The following is a 20,067-nucleotide window of genomic DNA, read 5'->3' as shown; positions in this document are numbered from 1 at the left end:
AAGGAGGTATCTTGTCACACCGTTGCCTTCATTGTGCAAACTCCGCAAAAAAGAAAAAGAAAAAAGACGTTGCTGCCGTCATGGTCAAGACGCCTGACGCAGCTGCACGAACAATCCGGGGTCGCGTCGCGGAAGGCTATCCATGGCGCTTTCCCAGCACTGCGGAGAGGTGGAGCGCCTAGGCGAGCTTGGACCTGGCGCCCCCCGTCACTGATAACTATCACAGCCTGCCCAATTCACAAAATCCTAATCCTGAACCACTCCGCGAAGGCATCTTCGGCTCGGAGCGTTTTGCTCTTCTTTGCCCTTGCGCCATGGCTACAGTAACCATAGGCAAATCCTATTTCGACGCCCTTCTACGAAAGTGAGTGCTCATGCCACTTGAACTATGGTAATGCGCCAGACTGTTTGCTGATGGATTTTGTAGGGCTGAATTCGTCAGTATTGCCCAGACAGTAGCTATCCATCCGTTCTTCACAGAACTGACTCTGTTTGACAGCATACCTCCACTCAGCCTGTCAGCTACGGCACTGATCTGTCGAATAATGTCACCATCAGCAAAGCAGAACATGAGTACATGGTGCGTGGTCTCCATGTCAAAACCGCCCAGAGTTTCCATTTTGTCTTCCTAGTCTTTCTCGCTCATTCTTATCCTTGCTCTTGCCGTCTGGATGCTAACGGTCGACTTGCTAACAGATTCAAGCGATGCGCGAATACCGTATGTACACCACTGCCCTGACTCAATACTACTTGTCTTTAACCGTGGATAGATCTCCTCAAGAGCGCCCTGTTTCGTGGGGGCCTGACGACCGAGACCTTGGAGACATTGTTACAAGGCGAGAACGGCGTTTCGAGTGACGCACCATCAAGCTACGACTACGTGTCGGAGCACACACCTGCCGAATCAAGAGTCACTCCTGTAGCTGCACCTACTTCGTCTCACTACCAACCAGAGTCGGATCACACAGCTGTCAGCCACGGTCTCCAGCCTAGACCTTCACAATCGCTCCATCGAATCGTCAGCTATGGCGTATCTGAGTCCTTCACAGGGGACCCACAAGACGACGACGACGACGACCAGGAGCCAATTTCAGGTCGCCGTGTACCACTCCATGATCAGCGAACTGTACTGATCACCAACCTCTCTGAGCGTACCACACATAAAGACTTGGCCGGAATTGTCCGTGGTGGAAGACTCCTCGACATCTTCCTCCGCAACGACCGATCTGCTACCATCTCGTTCGTTGAAGGAGCCGCGGATTTTCTGGCTTATGCAAAGCGTAACGATATCTACCTGCATATGAAGAGGGTAAGTCATGCGTCATCAGAATAAGATGACGAAAACTAATCATGTCAGCTTGAGTTCCGTTGGAGCGACCGACAGTTCCACGTGCCACCGCATGTGTCCAACAAAATTGCTTGCGGCGCCACGCGGAACCTGGTGGTAAGAGGGGTTGCAGGCAAAGTCACCACAGATCAGATCCGTGATCAGCTTGATCACATCCACAACCTCATCGTGGTTGACGTATACTTCAGAAACGGCGATGCATACGTCTCGACCAACTCGATTCACAATGCTCTGTTCGCCAGGACATGCATGATGTCGCGTAGCATATACAAAGGCACGCGCATCGAGTACTATCCAGATGAATGTGCTGGACCGTTACCTCAACCCAAGAAGACCCACATCCCCGTCGCGCGTATGCCTACCAAACCTGCGCCTGTGGTCAACCAGTATGCTATTCTGGACACTGGTTCTGACGATGGATCTGTGTCTGAAGAGGAGTCGTACAGGACCCATGGTGTGCAGGTTGATGGTTACCATTGGGCTGACGCTGTCGTAGCATAAGCGGCTTCTATGGAGGCTCGCTGCCTGCTGTAGCCCGACGTACCCCATGGGGTCGGCGAGGAGCTACAGTGTCTTGATCGGGCCTTCCACTCATCCTAAGTTCCTTCGCGTTGCGGCATTTTTCGAACAGACTAAAGTGTATCTCTTATATGAGAAGGCGTCGATCAAATTCCGAAGGAATTCTGATCCAGTGGTCAAGAACGGAGGTAATGCCGATGGGAGTGGTGATACGGATATGTTGTCGAGAAACATGTCATGTCGTATAGCTGGTCGACAGTACATTTCTCGACAGGTGTTGGGAGGAGTATGTTTCTTTCCTATATAGATACCCCTCGATTACTTCAAATCATGATCTTTGCTTACAAGGTATGACAATGTCAAACCGGAGTGCTGTGATCAGCGCTGCTTATCAAGATGTTGAGCATCCTTGACTACATGGGCAGAAAGCTTGTCTTGTTTAGCGAGCACTAGCCTTGCATTGATGTGCATGCGTCAGATGTAACTATGTCATACGTCTGATGAGGCGCACTCCAACAATCCCAACCTCACTGCAGCAATTGTACTAACCTTACAGAGTAGTATTAACATATTTCATAGTATAAGGCATGGCGCCAACGATCAAAGTGGCTGTTATCCAACTTTACCCGAAGGTATCTCATGCTTACCCCACACTGCACTACATACCTCATCATCGCTTCCTACCCTCGCTAACATCACTCAACAACTCCAACCATTTACTAATGTTGATTAGCCCTTGCAACCAGAAATTAATTTCAGCAAGGCTGTTGAGTTTATTCGCTCGGCAGCATCGCAAGGTGCTCAACTCGCCGTCTTGCCAGAGTACCACCTCACGAATTGGAAACCGAATGATCCGGAGTTCCTAGCCGTCGTTGAACAATGTGGAGGTTACCTAGAGAAGTACTGCAAGTTAGCCAAAGAGTGTAACATCTGTAAATCCCACCAACCCCTCATCTCTCCATCGACCAAACTAAGTCGTCTTATCCAGCCATCGTCCCCGGAACGATAGTAGAGTCCCACAAAGAGAACTCTGCCGAAGAAGACAGGCTCCTAAACGTGTGTTATTTCATCTCACCCTCTGGCGAGATAGCAGGAAAATACATCAAGAAAAACCTCTGGGGCCCCGAACGCGACCATCTCACAGGCTCAGGCCATTCTCCCCATGAAGTCTTCGACACGCCTGTCGGAAAAGTCGGTCTGCTGATCTGCTGGGATCTCGCCTTTCCCGAAGCCTTCCGCGAACTCATCGCCCAAGGCGCTCAGATCATCATCATCCCCACATTCTGGACCCTCAACGACTGCAACGCCGCGGGTCTCGCACGTAATCCTGCTGCTGAGGCACTCTTCCTCGACTCCATGTTGACGGCACGCGCGTTTGAGAATACCTGTGCGGTCGTTTTTGCGAATGCGGGGGGTCCGCCTGGAAAGGGATATGCGGGGTTGAGTCAAGTCACTGTGCCGTTTGTTGGAGCTTTGGGAAAGTTAGGAGGGGCGGGAGAGGGCATGTGTGTTGTTGATTTGGATATGCAAATTCTAGAGGATGCTGAGAGTAACTATCAGGTTAGGTCGGATATTGCGAGGGGGGATTGGCACTACGTGTATAGGCATTCGAAGGAGGGGAAGCTTTGAGAATCGGTGGACTTGGAAATTGTCAGTTCAGTGTGAATCCGCAAACTTCTTCACTGGTGTGTGTTTTCTGTTCGACCCTTTTGTGTCTTTGGGCTTTGAGCTTTGAGCAACCTATGCACATACTTTGGAGTCTGGATGGTTATGGGGATTTTACTAATCCTAATCTGGTAAGGTCCTCTACTGGTGTCAACAAACGTCGTGGAACCAAATTGGATGAAGTGCGCTAATCGAAAAGCATTCTGTGCGATCTAGACTAGCATCCAAACGCCTCAAAGATCGCAAGAAGTGGTATAAGACAAAAGCTTCAGAAAGACACCCAGTAAACTCTTACCCACGATAAACACTGGTAGCGATAGGGTGCCTAATCGCGCCCAGCGCGCCAGCCCCTCCCAAATTGTTCGAACGCCGATCATCTTGAGTTGTAGCGCGATTATTCAGCGCCAATCCATTGACCCGGGTCCCAAATGCAAATACATCAGCTCTTCACATGACGCGCGTGGTCTGTGGTCCTTCGTGGCCGCATGTCTGGATCCGTCTCTTGTTTTCAACTTCCGCCGCTACCACTGGCTTCACTGTCCGACCTCTCGTTCTTGCGGACGTAGCCCATCTCACTTGTAGTGACGCCGTGTTCATCCGTGCTCCAAGTCTCGCCTACGACAATGACCCTTGTTTTTCCTTTTTGCAGGAACTTCTCCTCGTCTCTTGCCAGAATAGCTGCGTTCTCTTTTGCATATATCTTCTTGTAGAACTCTTGGAAACGACGTTCGCTGTCAAAGGTCATTTCTGCGATGCAGTCACAGTCGAGCTCCATCATTTCGCCCCTTAGCATCAGAGGAGGTCGGTCTGGATTTGCCGGTCCGCCGAAACCCTTCCGGCTAATCCGCGCGAGATAGCGACGTTTGAACTCGATCGGCCAGCACGTCGCGAGGAGAGAATGGGCCAGGGGTATGTGCGTGTGCTCATAGTGGTCTCTGAATTCTTCCGATGTGAGATTGGGGTTGCGGGTGACAAAGAGGACGATGGTGTAGGTCATGATGGCGGGTAATAAGCGAGTCACAGCGCGGATATAACGATGAGGCGCTGCGACGAGAGCCGTAGCGTGGATGGTAGAGACAGTAGAGTTTTGACAGCGGCTGTGAATGCAGGTGGCTTCCAGAAGCTCCACGGATAGGGGACGGCGGGCTTTTGTAGTTTATCAGCCACATGCGATGCGAAGACATCATAACATGCACCGAGCGCGCCTAAAGCCTCCGTTATTGATTCACCATGACTGCGCGCATACTAGGGCGAAACTACGGACCCGGCGCCGTTGAATTGCATGGGCTCGCCAGACTTGCTCACACCATCGCGGTGCACCAAGACTGAGGTGGATGCCGGTGAATCGAATCAGGACGAGTGCACGATAGAGGCCAACCGTGAGGGTTGAGTGGAGTGGATTCTGGCGCGGCGCCCCTCCCTCGGTGTTGATCCCAGTCGCGCCTGCACTTGCGAGTGCTTGGGTGCTATCGATAGCAGACTGACGCTAGCAAGCGCACAGAACGCCAAATTTCGTGGCAAGGCGGGGAGCAGCACCACGACACGACATTCACCCCCCCTAAAGCACCCGTGTGCCGTCGCCCAAACGAACACCCAACATGAGTCTGCGCGAGCGTGTTCCGCCGCAGTACCAGAACGGCGAGGCTGCCAGGCGCGCCCCGGATGACGACTCAGACGTCGAGGAGGAGGCCATGGCGAACGACTACCGGGAGCAGGTCCAATACGACGGCATGGAGGACCTCGACCGCATGCCCTCGATCAACAGCAACCAGGACATCCACGCGCAACTGCAGGCCGCGGCAACCCCCCTCGAATTCCAGGCCACACTAGAGACCAAGTTTGCGAGTTACGACAGCTACTGCAACCTCTTCCACTACATCCTGAACTCCGAGGGTCCCGTCGACCTGGAAGTGCCAAACGTAAGGAATCTGGGTCAGTAGGCACATGGCAGGGCTAACACTGCGGATAGTACTACTGGGCCTGGGATGTCATCGACGAGTTCATCTACCAGTTCAATAGCTTCTGCAGCTACCGCCAACGGGTCGCCCAGAAGAACGAGAACGAGGAGGAGATTGCGCTCCTGCGCGAGAACCCAAACACATGGGGCTGCTACAGTGTCCTCAACGTCCTGTATTCGCTCATCCAGCGGTCACAGATTAGCGAGCAGCTCGCGGCCATGAAGCGGGGCGAAGATGCGAGTCTGTACGCTGGCGAGTACGGCAACAGGCCGCTTTACAAGATGTTGGGATACTTCTCCATCATCGGTCTGCTCCGCGTCCACTGCCTGCTGGGAGACTTCAGCCTGGCGCTCAAGACGCTCGACGACATTGAGCTTAACAAGAAGGCCATGTTCGCCCGTGTCATGGCCGCACACTTCACCACATACTACTACGTCGGATTCTCGTACATGATGATGCGACGATACTCGGATGCCATCCGCATGTTCAGCCACATCCTCGTCTACGTCTCACGGACAAAGAACTTCCAGAAGAACGCACAGTACGACTCGATCACCAAGAAGAACGACCAGATGTACGCACTTGTCGCCATTTGCGTAGCGTTCCAGCCCACCAGGCTCGATGACACCATCCACACTGCTCTGAGGGAGAAGTACGGCGAGCAGTTTAACAGGCTGCAGCGTGGTGGCCCTGAATCTCTCCCTCTCTTCGAGGAGCTGTTCCGCACCGCCTGCCCCAAGTTCATCAGCCCCACACCCCCCGACTTCGACAACCCAGAAGTCAACATCGACCCTGTGGAGCACCACCTCCGCATCTTTATGGACGAGGTCAAGAACAACATGATGTCGCCCACGGTCAAGAGTTACCTCAAGCTCTACACAACCATGGATCTTAAGAAGCTTGCTGGATTCTTGGAGGTTGAGCCAGAGAAGCTGAGGTGCTGGTTGCTCGTCAACAAGCAGAGGAGCAGGCAAATAAGGTGGGCCGAGGGCGGTCTGCTGGATGGTGATATCATCCAAGCTAGCGATCTCGACTACGCCATGGAGGGCGTAAGTACAAGCACAGTCGAAATGAGAGATACATCTGCTAACAGTTACCAGGACCTTATTCACGTTTCAGAGGCAAAGGTTGGCAGGAGGCTTGTCGACTGGTACCTCCGCAACTTGGCCAGGACGTACTAGGCTATCACGAGTGTTTTCTGAGAGCGACTATTCACATTCGGGGCTTAGCCACAATAGAGCATTGCGCTTGGAGTTGGAGGAATATACGGCGTGCATCCAAAAGCGTGTTTGCGACATCTGAAGATGGGCTTAGGCAAAGGCAAGGCGATTATAGGGGCCCAGGTCTGGGTTATTCATGGCTGGGGGAGCCTGTCCGCCGTGAGCGAGGAGCGGGCCGAAGGAAGGACAGGATGAGCGAGCGAACAATGGGCTTGCACAATACCAAATAAACTTTTCCGACTTTCAAACACACGTCTTGGAGGCGATTTCAAATGTGGATGCGTGAATCCTTGCAACTCCATCGTGTTCATTGTCAACCACCGTGTTGGTGACTATATGCTCGACTCAGACGACGAAGAAGACTGCAAGATGAATGTCGGCGGTTGGGTACCACCAGGCATGGTTCGCAATCGGGAGCAAGGGTCTCAAGGGCTTTGCAACAGAGTGGTACATGCTAGCGCAGTGGGTTGGACGGGACGGCACCTGAGCAAGCTTCGCTTCTACTCGACCAACACCATCCAAACACAGTCGGCAAGCAGATTCCGGTTAAAGAGCAAACACGCGTTCGGGGCAAGCACGTCCGACAAGATCATGGCAACCAAGTGAATGTTGTTGCCCCTCTCGGTCGCTCGTGCGCTCCGCTGATGCACTTTCCATCCATGTCCTTGGACAACACCCACCACGCCCAACAAGTCCCTTCACCGACTACCACCAGACGTCTTTTACCCAGACCACTGCAATGGCTCCCGATCTGAATACCGTGCCTGTATCGCCCCATCCGGGTCCTGCTAACACAAGCAACCCATCGACCTCACAGCCGGCGTCGGGCTCGTTGTCACGTCGAACATCCGCAACAGTCTCCAGGCGGGCGTCACAGATGGCTATGAGCCCCCCACCGCTGCCTCTTGCATCGCCTGGAGGTACCCTGCCACCGCCCGCACATTCAGCATCACAACATGGACACAGCTTCCCGCCCCTCAGCCCCAGCGCGAGTGGCTATGTCCAGGCGAGCGTCGACTCGGCAGGCGTTCCCATGAGACACCCACGCCCCATGACGCCAGCAGAGATGCATCTCGAGCTCGAAAAGGAACAAGAGGCAGTGGTCAACCGTCTGACGCGTGAGCTCTCGGCTCTACGCGCACATTCTGCTTCTGTAGCCTCCAACACCTCCATGTCAAGCACCGCAGACTCATCCGTCGCCCATGCCGAAGCCTCGACCGGTCCGATGCATCCCACGTCCTCCCGCCGCCACCGCAGTTCCTCGAGCGTCTCCCGTAGCGGTCTGCCACCGGGCTACATCCCACATCGCTACTCCATCTCCTCGCAACCCGCGACCGGCGATCCTAATCAGCGAGATCACCGTAGCTCGAGCGTCGTTAGCACCCCACGCTATGAGGAAGTTGCACAACACAAGGCCGAGTTGGAAGAAGTCAAAAAGGAAAATGAAGCCCTGAAGCAGCGCATTCGTCATCTTGAGCGTCAGATCAGGGGCAACAATGATGCTGATGGACAGAGGGGTAGAAGGGGTGCACCACAATCTCAGAGCAGCGGGGTTGGCAATACTTCTGATAATACCCAAGTTTCTGCTAATGCAACAGCAGTCCCCGAAGAAACCAGTCGATAGATTGAGAGTTCCGTAGGTACTGCGAGGCGTATTAATAGCACACGCTATGCTCATGATGCATTTGAGATGAGATGGAAGAACCATCGAGTATCAGTTACACAAGCTATTGTCGTCATTCATTCCGAGCAATTGAGTAGGTATGCACAACATACACCTCACTCCAACTCTACTATCAGTCAGTCCAACAAGCAGATGAGACAGATGTTACATGGATAATGGAGATAGCCATCAAGTCCTTATTCATAATCCTCAAATCTGCTGCATTCCTCCTTATCCTATCTGAACACCCTTATCAGATGCTTGCTTCTTCTGCACAAGGCGGATGCTGCAGATCCAGAGCTAACGCCGCTGATCCTCACATATGCGCCTAACGGACCATATCCCAGTGTCGATCCGTTTTCCACGGCAGATCACTTTTGCGGGATTTGAATGACATGTATGTACGACACATCGTGGCGTACTTGACAGGCATGCGTTTAGTGCCTCGTGCTGAGATGCCTGAGAGGACGGGATGGGATGGGGTGACATTGTGTGTAAGCAATGTAAACCCCGCGTACGTCATCAGGACGAGGCACGGGTCGAAGGGTGCTACAGATAGCTTGCATTCAACGGGATAAAGGTAGGTATACGTAAGATTGGATAGCTGAGTTGGTTCCAAATATCTCTTGTTTGTGATTCTTCTTGTGAGAGACAAAGTGTTGCTATTCATCCTCACTGGCACACATCTTGTTACTATATATTCGATATCGCATACCTTGAATCTCAAATATCATCCAAGTTCTTTCTGAAGCAAAATGACATGGCTCGCCAATCTCCGGGACAAAATGAGTAGCAGCACAGAGAAACGAAGGAATAGCAGACAATTTGACGATACTCCTAGTACGTACACCTGCGCATTCTCTCCATACCCTCACTCTTATGCCCTCTTGTTAACATCGTAACAAGCTCTCGCAACGAGTCCGACTACGTCAGCAACTACATCCGATAAGCCAGCACCACTGCCAATCAGCCCCTTGCCCTTGACCTCCACTCCCGCATCTTCAAATCTCACGTCTGCTTCTCCGCTGTCAGAAGTTCAAAAACCTGGCTTGTACCACACACCCACCGACATCATCACCGCGACAGAAAAAGGTATGATAAGTGGTTCCCTCTGCGCCACGATGCCGAGCTCCTCATCTACGGCTTCAAGTCAGAAACATGATTCTGAAGCGAGGGATGTGGCGGCGGATGCAGAGGAAGAAACGGCTCCAGTATTAACGAGGGCTGAAGAGGCGTGTGTTGGAGAGGGGAGGAAGGGTAGTTTGGCGGGCGGAGAGAGGGAAGGGGGCAGGTGTGTCATGTTTAAAGGAGTTGATGTGTAAGTATCGAGACCGGATAGGACGATGCAAGAGGGTACACAGAGACTGGAATGCTCAGAAGTAATGTACGATAGAATTGAGAGACTTTGGACAGTCTTGAAGTATGCGAGAGACAGGCTGTCAAGGGAAGACGTGGGCCCATAGTAATCAAAGAGTGCGCAAGGCAATACGAATACCATGATCACTCTTGTCGCGTGCATCAAACTCTCCTGCTACCCGTCATCTTCCTGTTCTCACTATGACGCTTAGCCTTCAAAGCGTCTCGTCTCCTCTTCTTCCACGCCCTGTTCAAATCTCCCCGGTTCTCCCAGAACCATCTTTTGAACTCGCTTTCAGGCTCTTGCTCGTTTGCGCCGGTAACCGCATCGTCCTCGTCTTCTTCTGCAACGCCGGCTAGCTTGCTGGCATTCGCTCGCGTGTTGTGAGACAGTCTTTGTTCAGCAAGTGAATCTACGTCGTCCATGTCCTCGTCCTCGTCGGCTTCTTGGCTGTTCTTGCGCCAGTCGAAGGAGAAGCGGCGGCCAATGGCAGCAGTGTCTGGGGTGGGTGCTGCGCTTCGGAGACCTCTCCACTCGATGTCTCTTTGCGTAAAGGGCGTGGTAGGAGCTCCCTCAGTGGGCTCGCCGTCGGCTTCCATGATGTCCTCGTTGTTGTCGAAGAAGCTGAAGGATGTGTCAATCGGAGTAAGCTTCTTGGTGGGGGTTGACGTCGCGCCATCAGCGGGCTTTGCACGCTTGAACAGTGCTTCAAGCGGGTGGACTTCTTTCTCTGATGTCGTGGTAGGCTGAGCCTCTTCGGGGGTTTTCTTGCTCTTAGCGACTGGGGCTGGAGAAGATGCAGATGATTCGGGCTCTGATTCCTCCTCCTCCTCCTCCTCCTCCTCTTCCTCTTCCTCTTCCTCTTCCTCTGAATCAGAGTCGGAAGAGTCCTCATCTTCCGAAGAAGACGAAACCACTGATGATTCATCGTCTTCAGATTCAGATGATGACGGGGGAGGAGTAGCTTTCTTCTTCTTCTGGTCCTTGGATGTAGACAAAGATTTTGCTGTACCATCAATCCAGGCTCTTTGAGCTTCTGAAGGCGCATCTACCAACTCCAGAGCCCTCCTAGCCTTGGCCTTCCCAGTCTCAGGCTCGACAACAACACCGTCCTCATCTACCCACCCCTGTCCATTGACATAGTCAACTGCAGGCTTCGTCGATAGCGCCACCTGTGGTTGTTTCAAGAAGCTGGGAGTCTTGATGTTCTTCTCAAACTCATGAATTACCACGTCTCGGTTGGACTTGTTCTTTTCCTTCTTCTCTTTCTTCCCTTTCTTCTCGTCCTTGTGCGCAACCTCTGTCGCGGCAACAGGCGTCAGCTTCGCCTTGAAGAGCACCTCGGGCTCTTTAGTGTACTTGGAATGCTTGCGCTCCTTCTTCGCTTCTTTTCTGGCCTCCTTGTCGCTTTTGTCCTTTTTATCCTTCCGGTCTTTCTTGTTCTTGGGCGCTGGTTCGGTCCATCCACGCCTGACCTTCCTGTCCTCTGGTAGCTCAACGCCATCCAGTACGCCCTGCTCCTTCCCCTTCTTCTTGTCCTTCTTTTCTTTTTTCTCCTTCTTCTCCTTCTTGTCCTTCTTGGCGCGTTTGGACGGTCGTTCGGCGTCCGAGACGTCTTGGACAGCGTCGCCCACCAAAGATTTGCGCTTCTCAGGTTTCGCCATTTCTATGCGCACTTTGGAGCCCCTCAAGGTTGTGCCGTTCAGCTTCTTCTTGATCTTTTGAGCTTCGGTCTCGGGTAGCTCTACGTAGCCGAAGCCTTTTTCGGGAAATGTCGCGACGGTATGGTATGAGATGTTTTGCGCAGAGGGAAGGACAGACGGCGCGATGTAGACCTTGAGCAGATCGGGGCGAAAAGGCGTAATGTGCAGGCGAACGATCTTGCTTTCGGGTTGCGCTTGGGGAGAATTAGCCGCTTGTGCTGCTGGCATTGGGTCGCAAGTTTTGCGCGCGTGCGACAGATGTAGATGACTGCGCGCAAAGGCTTCAGGGGACCTCGATCAAAGAAGATATGCCACAAGCTTGACCGGCGCTTGTAAGCGTCGTGTTGGAGTGTCGGGGCCGGAGGGGAAAGGAAAATGCTTAGCGCGAGCAAGGGACCCAGCTCTCTGGTGTTAGCGTGAATGCGGGCGGAGGTTTGGAGCTCCACTCGTCTATTGATCCATTGGATACTCATCGCGACTGCCCTGAGATAAACGTCTAGAAGCAGGACAAATAGACATCCCCTTCGACAATTTGATTGCTTCATCATCTACACAAACCCTCTACGTCTTCTGCCGTTGATCGCCATCGACCCACGATGCGGAGACCACCATACCTCCTCTTCCTTCTTCTAACATTCCTCTCGTCCCTCTCCTTATCCCTCGCAGCCAGTATGTCTCGCCTCTCCCATGCTCAGAAACTCGCTGATATGGTGTAGCACCCACATCGTTTTGCAAATGTACCTGCTTTGGCAACAGCACCATTGTAGCGCTCGATGCGCCGTCCACCACCAAGAAACCCGCCGCCCTTGAATTAAAACCCCGCGCCTCCAAGAAAACATGCAACGACTGCAACCGCCAGTTCTGCCTCGGCTACGGCTTCTGCGCTGGAGAGAAAGAGGAGAACGTGCTCACGACATGCTTCCAGCGGGATTCTGCGAAAGACCAGGCAGTCGTCTTTGTGTTTATCGGGGCGACAGTGGGGCTCTTGGGGTGGGCAGCTTTACGGCCTTGGGTTGAGGGATGGAGAGAGGTACGTGCATGTGAGCGAGACCGGGTAGATGGTAGACTGACCGAAGGCAGCGTGCACGGGAACGACGAAGCTATGTTCCAGTGCCTGGTCAAGGAAACCAGTGAGCGATGCGCTTGGGTTGTCAGGCTGAGAAGCATTCAACTTCGATATGGATTGAACGTGCAATGTAGACATGAAGCTGAGATGCCCAAGACAATCGTGGACTCCTTCATGACTCTGAAGAACTCCATCATGCAAACATCTAATGTGACAGCAATGTACAAGCTGAGGTCGTATATGGTACACCGAAGCGTCTGGCTTCGCGCTCCGCCGAATTCCTCCCCTAGTCTTTCTTACATCTACTCCTTCTTGGATTCGCCCTTGATCCATCCAAACCATCCCTTGCCGGTTTCCTCGACCTTGTGTACTGCCTTCTCTGCTGCGTTGTCCAGAGGGCCTCCGACTACTGGTGTTGATGACGTCGAGGCTGTGAATGTGGATGTGGTGTCGTGTGCCCTGGCCTCTTGCACTGCAGCAGCAATGCCCAGGTTTGTGTTTCCTTGCGCTTCCTGGCGCTTGATCTCCTCCACAGCAAGTCTCCTCTGCTCTGCGATTGCCTGCTCCTCCTTCCAGTCACCGTGCAGCCACCACAGCAGCTTTGAAGGGGCCTTTCGCTCCGCCTTCTTCCTCTCAAACGCTTCTTGCTCCTCGGCGATACCTGTGACGAGTGCGGATTGTGCGGGTGTGGCGGTCCCTGACGCGACCGCAGAACGAGCAAGTTCGAGAATCTTGGCCTGGGCTTGTTCTTCTTGGGCGAAATAGATTGCTCGTTTCCGTCGATTGTAGACGATCATGTCACCTATTGAGAATACTGCGAGGACACCAACGCAACCTGTGTAGACAATTAGCATATCTGCTGTTCTGTGACCAGTGTAGCCATTGGCCCGCCATATGCCCACATACCCGTTGCAAATATCAAGCCGTAGACGGTAAATCTATGCGCCGCATCCGCCGCCATTCTTCCGTACAGATACATGTAATCCCACCTCGTGACCTGTGCCATCTTCGCCCTGTTCGCAGCCTCTCTTAACCGCTTGACTTTCTGCTGTGGCGTTTCATTTTTCGGTGCGGGATCTGCGAATTGCAGCGTTGTTGCCCGCCCGCCAGGTCTTGTGTGCGCCCACACTCCGGTGGCTGTGAATCGCGTTGAATCCTTTGGTGACTTCGACATGATGCGTGGGAGGAGCACTCGAGAGTCAAGTGTTGTGGTTGTGAAGGGAGGATGTCGTGAAGATTGCGGAGCGGGATATCGAATGATTCGACGATTTCCAAAAGTTGAGATGGACTAGGGTTCGATGCGGAGATTTCCGCCCATCTACCCGCTAACGTCCATCGTCAGCCGTACCAAGCTAAAATGCTAATTGCATCTATCTCATGCATGCATCAGACGGTCGCTAATGCATTGATTCTCAGATTGCGGAAAGAGACAGCATGCGTAGCGCAGTCCGGCGATTGCTTCTTTCCTTACATTCTCATTGAAACAAGCGCAAACAGCACGCGCCATGTGCCGTCATTCACACGTCCAGCTAACATCAAACTACCACCACTCTGACATTTTTTAATTTCCCTGATACCATCAGCTTGAGGAGTCAGACTGCCATCACAATCATGGCGGATAATATCAGCCAGAACCTCGATCTCGAAAAGATCTTGGCTACACTCGCAAACCTTCCAAAACCAGAGGCTCAGCAATACCAGGATCAGCAACAGCCATACGAGCCCAACCAGAGTCACCAAGGATATCAAGACGCTCAGCAAATCTACTCCTCTGGACAAAGTAACACATATCAGCAACCTGCTGATCCACGACTGGCTGGTCGTTCGGCTCTACAACATCGACAGCCGCCCCCCAAGCCACAGGACAGAGTCTCCTCCCCATTCATTGATCCTTCAACAATCACGGAATGGAAGCAAGGCCTGCGTTGTGTGAGCAAGATAGCTTCTCAGAACCCCGACTTTGCTCCTGCCGTCCGTAAGGTAGGCTATACACCCTGTATAAATCAACATACCATGCTTACGTAGAAGTTAGCTGATGAAAGATCAAGAGTCAAACGTCAAGTCTTGGGAGTCCGGGCGCAAGAATCTCATTGATGAGCACAAGTTCAAGCGGGAGAATGAGCGAACTAATCGAGCTGCGTTGTAGGTAGTCTGACCTTGTTCTCGTGATGCTAGACTGACGTTCGTAGGTCTTTGCCAGGTCTTCTGGAAAACACACCTTTACTTCGCGTATTTCTCACTGTCTTCTTCCCCATGCAATGATGCTGACGACACGTAGACACCAGAACGCGAAAGAGAAGAACTTGATCAATACGACGCCAAAGTATACCGAGCGTGTAAAGCCATGGTAGACTCACAAACTTCGTCACTCAAGGTCTTGGGCGTTCCCTTTTTTGGTGTGAAGCCGTATTTGGTAGTTGGCTCCAGCTACGATCCGACTGAAGTCACGGATCCGCAGTCAGCTCCAGTTGATGGTAAAATCTCAAAAGAGCAGCTCCTAGAATTACAACGGAAAATGCTAAACCATTTGATGGAGCTATATGGAGACTGAATGGAAGCAGTCTTGACGATGTTGAAACATTGTTGGATGAAGACCAATGCTACTTTGTACGTATTGGCAGTAGGTCATCGGTTCTGGCCCGCTCAGGCGAGCATGGCGAACGTTTCCTACAAGATTATGCTGATACAGCATCAGTATTCGAGAGCATCTCTGCTGTTACTATCTTGGCCTCAGTGTCCGATCAGAATAGACTTTCGCTCCTTCATCACATTTGATGTTGAGATTGAGTTCTCATCCTCGTCTTTGGGTCGGGCAGTTTCTTTACATTGACCTTTCTTCGCTAGTCACCTTCAAGTACTATTTGGACATACTATCGGATTGCAGTAATGATGTCAGTTGCGCGTTGTCCTCTGTCCAGCATACAAGATTGGGGGGGTCACCACACTGAGCATTATTCACGTAAGTGCAAACGCACAGGAATCTCCCATTCACCTCCAGGTAATATCCTCGACGCCATTGGTCCCCACCGTGGGAAATGAAGCTAGTCACTGTTGACCGCGACCAGAGCACGTGCAGCTCAATCTGTTATCACAACATTCCCTTTCGTATTTTCTTCTAAAACTTTCTCACCTCATTACACTCATTGAAATCTCTCATCGTTCCCACACTCTTTTGCTGCTCACACTCGTCATCTCACTTCTACCCGCTACACCTTCAGTCGGTTCCTCGATCACAACCATATCTATTCAGCAAGATGCATAGTATGCGTGCACTCGCCCTTGTCGCAGTTGCTGGTAAGCATACTCCAGTCCACATACTCGAGCGATTTTGCGTCCCAGCTGACTGACACTCAGCAGGTGCTGCCGCCGAAGCAAGTCAACAGAGTCACATCATGGAGCACAGTCACGCTCCGGCTATGATTCCTCGCGACGACTGCGCGGATCTTCCGAAGCTCTGCACAGATCCGGTGCTGTTGCGCGGTCATGAGACCACTCTGACCTATCTTTGTCCCGAGACCGAGGGCCCATCCACTGTCATGGCCACCACAACGCGTACCATCACCGTGACAGTAGACCTGACCTCTAGCGTTCCTGTTGTGGCTACCTCAGACAGTCAGACGCCTGTGATAGAAGAGCCCACCACGACTGAGACGGTCAAGTCAACAACTCAGGTCACTGTCACCAAGTTTGTCACTAGAGTCACCGCTAGCACTACTTCGTCGTCTCTTTCCCCACCTACCATCACCTGGTCCTTCACGGCTATTCCTCCTGACGTTGACTCCACAGCGGTGTCTTCTGTCAAGGCTCGTACATCTGGCGCCAGCAGCTCTTTCGAATCGTCCCCTAGCCATGTAATTAACAGCTCGTCTTCGGTTGTCTCTACATTTTCGACACCTGCATCTAGCGCCAGTGGCTCTCTCGAGCATTTCCCTACTTATGCCATCGTCAACTCGTCTTCGATCGCTTCAACATCCTCGGTGGCTACTTTACCTTCCCTCGGTATCCATAGGCCCATCTACCGGAACCACACGATTGTTCACCACACTGGCGGTCATCACATTATCGATCACCCTACTCTGAATGTAGCAAGGGATGCCGAGGCCAAGTCCACCAAAACTCTCACTGCTACCTCTGCGACCGCAACTGAGAGTAAAAAGGGTCAGGCAGGAGATACCCAGGCATCATTCATTGCGCTGTTCTTCGGCGTGTTGGCTGCCACCCTACTCATCTGAGAAATCATGGACGGCTACTCCTGTTGGATACCTGTATGGTACTGTCATGAAAGGGAGATCTGGATAGCCTGTACGATGATGTTACGATGAGACATGTGGGATGTTTTCACGAGATTCACGAAATGTATATTAGCATGATGCCGAGATGGTCTTATGAGGCGGACAGAGATATCCCACCCAGCAAATACATAATCAGATGCGAATCGCTCGGGCTTTTGAATGACATGTGCTACAGGCCGGAGTACGTCCTCTGACTGATTGCAGCTGCCTGTTGATAGTAGAATCCAGAAGACGAAGTGCCTCGGATTCCAACTCTTTCAGCACTTCCAAGGTGTTAACAAAGTCTGATTTTTCCTACTCGAAGCTTGGAGATGAAACCTGCGCGCTTATAGCGCTGGATTTCATGGCCATAAGTGCTGTGGAATGACGGCGAGTTGGTAGACATGATGGTTCGAAGACGTGGGGGTCGTGCGCGTACCTAGGTAGCTTCGTGACCCAATGGCTGGCCAGACGCGCGACCGCGACGAACAGCCTCAGGCTAGCCTTCAAGACCACCTGCAGTCAGGCAAGCGGCATCTCCAACGACAGCTCTCAAGACCACCACAACCACGGTGGGCTTCCATTGTCGCACCTCCCTATCAACCACCAACGCGCGCAACAAAGCCATCCCACCGACACGACGAGATCGACCGCCTCTGGAAATAACAGACCGCCTTTCCTGATAACGACAACAGTCTGGAATAAGAAAGTCTCCAACACTCACCCGCCGCGCGCATTGCTGCAACACTGCGAAGAAGGCTACAACTCGACGCTTCTCTCACTAGGCAAACGTCAAGTCATTGACTCGCTTCTTGGATCGTGGTTGTCGCAAACTTGCATTGGAAGGCACGACTGGCCGTTGGCAGATAAGTCGGCAACATGGTTGGAAAAAAGTCGGGCAGAGCCCAGTTGAGAGAGGAGGGTAGGGCATCTGCACGCCACAACACCGTATGGCAACTAACAAGCTTGCAGGTCTGGAGCGGACAGACAATAATATGGACCTCACAACGTGGCCCCAGGTCGGCATGATCAACCAGAAGAACTACTACACCGAGTTCCTGAAGCGCGACGAACAATTCCTCGCCGTACGATACCCAAAGGATGAGGAAAGGGCGCGCATAGTACAGGAAGCCAGGGACAAGGATCGCGCACGAGCATTGGGGGTGCCGGCAACAGAAGGAGCCACGCCACAGGTTGCAGATGAGACCATGGAAGACGCTGAGGTCTCATTCGCCTCTAGAACAGATATCTCCAAGCTCATCGTCATACACCCTGGCAGCCAGAACTTGAGGATAGGTCTTGGATCTGATGCGCTGCCCAAGACCGTGCCTATGGTCATCGCACGAAAATGGAAAGAGAGTGAAGACGAAGAAGATGAGGGGGAGCCTAGTCCCAAGCGAATGAAGGTCGAAGGCGAATTGCCCGCCGACGCCCTTCCCGAGAAGTGGTTTGGAGAAGATGTGCGTACTCCAACACAGCATTCCCAGTCGATGCTAACTTGCGACCAGTTTGCCGACCAGTACATGGCCATGTCATCCGAACTAAGAACGCGAATGCGATCGAACAAGCGACGAGTGCTACCCAACTCGAAAGATCTTGTAACAAACTTCAACCGAAAATCCCCTCCCGACATCATCTCAGAACACAACGACATCAATCGCATCGAGTGGACAGAACTACCGGCAGACCCAAGAAAGGCCCCCGACTTCTTCACCGGGCATGACGCCCTGCGGATACCGGAAAGATCCAACCCACGATACAAGCTGTTCTGGCCGATCCGGAATGGCACGTTCAACGAGAAAGATTATCGAGATCGCAACCAGATCTACCACGACATCTCAAAGATATTAGAAGAGGCGTTCCGGAATCAACTTGGCATCACCAGGTTAAAAGATCTTGTTAACTACAAGTGCGTCTTCATCATACCCGATCTCTACGAGCGACAGTACGTTACTATGATACTCGACATTCTCATGCGGGATCTTGGCCTTGGAAAGGTTTGCCTGCAGCAGGAGTCGCTTTCGGCTACCTTTGGTGCTGGCTACGGTGTTGCCTGTGTTGTTGATATTGGTGCTCAGAAGACGTCTATTTGCTGCGTCGACGAAGGGCTGTGTGCCGAAGAGTCACGCGTTAACTTGAAGATGGGTGGAGCTGACGTGACGGAGACTTTCATCAAGATGATGCTGTATGGTCATTTCCCATATTCGGACATGAACCTGAAGCGTAGGTACGACTTCCTCCTTGCGGAAGAGCTGAAACAGAAGTTCTGCTCCATGGATGAAGGCTCAGTCACGGTACAAACGTGGGACTTCCATCTTCGAGCTTCGGGTCAGGATACTCGGAAGTACACGTTCAAGACATATGATGAGACTATGCTATCTGTCATGGTAAGTCACACATGTTCCTAGACTACAAGCTTTGCTGACAGACACAGGGTTTCTTCAAGCCTTCGATCTTCGAGAATGCGCAAAAACTCGAGAACAGAAGGAAGGTTGTGCCGCGCTCGGTCGACCTGTATGACGGCTCACCAAACGATCCCATCTCACAAGCACAGATCGCCATTATCGAAGCCGCGGCGGGTAAACCTGTCGTAGCCACCATAAATGGCGCACAAGATCCTGTCAACAGCACTGCACCGGTCTCTACGCCCCAACGCCCGCAACCAAACCCTTTCAACCTCCTCGGTCGCCTCAACGACAACGAGGGTACACCTCGATCATCTGTAGCGGGCTCACCCGGCCCGGAAGGAAGTAACACCCCAAACCCGGATCGCGACACTCCGATGGGCGACACTGACGGCGCACCCCTCCTCTTCCGCGATCCGATCCACGAGAAAACCAAACTAGCCGAGGCCCGGGATGCCATCCTCCCCATTCATTCTCTCGACCAAGCCATCCTCGAGTCTCTTGCACAAGGTGCCCGTGGCGACGACCGTAAGCTCCGCGACTTCTTCGGTGGTATTATGCTCGTAGGTGGCGCGTCCAAGACACCCGGCCTAAGGGAGTTCCTGGAGATGCGACTCAGAGAACTTCGACCAGGATATGGAAAAGAGATTCTCGTTGGACCGCCACCTAGAGACTTTGATCCACAGGTTGTGGCTTGGAAGGGCGGTAGTGTGTTTGGAAGATTGAGCGGACATGGTAACGACGGATGGATTAGCCGCTATGAGTATGACATGTTGGGTGCGAGGTTGTTGAACAACAAGTGCATGTTTGCTTGGTAGGATGGAACAAGCAAATCATGAGACCTTGGATTGGGGAAGCAGGGATTGACTGTTTGATATTCAGAAAAGATGTT

General features: G+C 52.4%; 11 protein-coding genes across 11 annotated transcripts; 8 read left to right on the top strand and 3 right to left on the bottom strand.

The window, feature by feature from the left end:
* Positions 1-314: 314 nt before the first annotated feature.
* On the top strand, positions 315-1,849 carry GT037_000392 (uncharacterized protein; the record flags this gene model as incomplete). Its single annotated transcript, XM_038925439.1, has 6 exons — positions 315-364; positions 428-437; positions 500-580; positions 697-718; positions 771-1,309; positions 1,358-1,849. The coding sequence occupies 6 exons, from the start codon at positions 315-317 to the stop codon at positions 1,847-1,849; spliced, it is 1,194 nt and encodes a 397-aa protein (XP_038791295.1).
* Positions 1,850-2,454: 605 nt separating this feature from the next.
* On the top strand, positions 2,455-3,496 carry GT037_000391 (carbon-nitrogen hydrolase; the record flags this gene model as incomplete). Its single annotated transcript, XM_038925438.1, has 3 exons — positions 2,455-2,499; positions 2,601-2,799; positions 2,856-3,496. 3 exons carry the CDS (start codon positions 2,455-2,457, stop codon positions 3,494-3,496), a joined length of 885 nt encoding a protein of 294 aa, XP_038791294.1.
* A 544-nt stretch (positions 3,497-4,040) lies between these two features.
* GT037_000390 (uncharacterized protein) lies at positions 4,041-4,529 on the bottom strand (the record flags this gene model as incomplete). Its single annotated transcript, XM_038925437.1, has 1 exon — positions 4,041-4,529. The coding sequence occupies one exon, from the start codon at positions 4,527-4,529 to the stop codon at positions 4,041-4,043; it is 489 nt and encodes a 162-aa protein (XP_038791293.1).
* A 601-nt stretch (positions 4,530-5,130) lies between these two features.
* On the top strand, positions 5,131-6,671 carry GT037_000389 (eukaryotic translation initiation factor 3; the record flags this gene model as incomplete). Its single annotated transcript, XM_038925436.1, has 3 exons — positions 5,131-5,451; positions 5,502-6,539; positions 6,591-6,671. The coding sequence occupies 3 exons, from the start codon at positions 5,131-5,133 to the stop codon at positions 6,669-6,671; spliced, it is 1,440 nt and encodes a 479-aa protein (XP_038791292.1).
* A 778-nt stretch (positions 6,672-7,449) lies between these two features.
* GT037_000388 (uncharacterized protein) lies at positions 7,450-8,334 on the top strand (the record flags this gene model as incomplete). The annotated part of the gene is made up of 1 exon (XM_038925435.1): positions 7,450-8,334. The coding sequence occupies one exon, from the start codon at positions 7,450-7,452 to the stop codon at positions 8,332-8,334; it is 885 nt and encodes a 294-aa protein (XP_038791291.1).
* A 1,557-nt stretch (positions 8,335-9,891) lies between these two features.
* On the bottom strand, positions 9,892-11,661 carry GT037_000387 (uncharacterized protein; the record flags this gene model as incomplete). The annotated part of the gene is made up of 1 exon (XM_038925434.1): positions 9,892-11,661. One exon carries the CDS (start codon positions 11,659-11,661, stop codon positions 9,892-9,894), a length of 1,770 nt encoding a protein of 589 aa, XP_038791290.1.
* Positions 11,662-12,029: 368 nt separating this feature from the next.
* Positions 12,030-12,567, top strand: GT037_000386 (uncharacterized protein; the record flags this gene model as incomplete). The annotated part of the gene is made up of 3 exons (XM_038925433.1): positions 12,030-12,102; positions 12,150-12,463; positions 12,514-12,567. 3 exons carry the CDS (start codon positions 12,030-12,032, stop codon positions 12,565-12,567), a joined length of 441 nt encoding a protein of 146 aa, XP_038791289.1.
* A 234-nt stretch (positions 12,568-12,801) lies between these two features.
* GT037_000385 (uncharacterized protein) lies at positions 12,802-13,673 on the bottom strand (the record flags this gene model as incomplete). The annotated part of the gene is made up of 2 exons (XM_038925432.1): positions 12,802-13,334; positions 13,406-13,673. 2 exons carry the CDS (start codon positions 13,671-13,673, stop codon positions 12,802-12,804), a joined length of 801 nt encoding a protein of 266 aa, XP_038791288.1.
* A 437-nt stretch (positions 13,674-14,110) lies between these two features.
* Positions 14,111-15,050, top strand: GT037_000384 (uncharacterized protein; the record flags this gene model as incomplete). The annotated part of the gene is made up of 4 exons (XM_038925431.1): positions 14,111-14,479; positions 14,532-14,641; positions 14,689-14,728; positions 14,778-15,050. 4 exons carry the CDS (start codon positions 14,111-14,113, stop codon positions 15,048-15,050), a joined length of 792 nt encoding a protein of 263 aa, XP_038791287.1.
* A 703-nt stretch (positions 15,051-15,753) lies between these two features.
* GT037_000383 (uncharacterized protein) lies at positions 15,754-16,731 on the top strand (the record flags this gene model as incomplete). The annotated part of the gene is made up of 2 exons (XM_038925430.1): positions 15,754-15,793; positions 15,857-16,731. 2 exons carry the CDS (start codon positions 15,754-15,756, stop codon positions 16,729-16,731), a joined length of 915 nt encoding a protein of 304 aa, XP_038791286.1.
* Positions 16,732-17,649: 918 nt separating this feature from the next.
* On the top strand, positions 17,650-19,993 carry GT037_000382 (actin-like atpase domain-containing protein; the record flags this gene model as incomplete). The annotated part of the gene is made up of 4 exons (XM_038925429.1): positions 17,650-17,692; positions 17,743-18,230; positions 18,279-19,157; positions 19,205-19,993. 4 exons carry the CDS (start codon positions 17,650-17,652, stop codon positions 19,991-19,993), a joined length of 2,199 nt encoding a protein of 732 aa, XP_038791285.1.
* Between the last annotated feature and the right edge of the window lie 74 nt (positions 19,994-20,067).

This window comes from Alternaria burnsii, assembly GCF_013036055.1.
Source record: "Alternaria burnsii strain CBS107.38 chromosome Unknown 705, whole genome shotgun sequence".
In the NCBI taxonomy this organism is placed as follows: Eukaryota; Fungi; Ascomycota; class Dothideomycetes; order Pleosporales; family Pleosporaceae; genus Alternaria; species Alternaria burnsii.
This window is presented reverse-complemented; position numbering and strand designations above follow the sequence as displayed.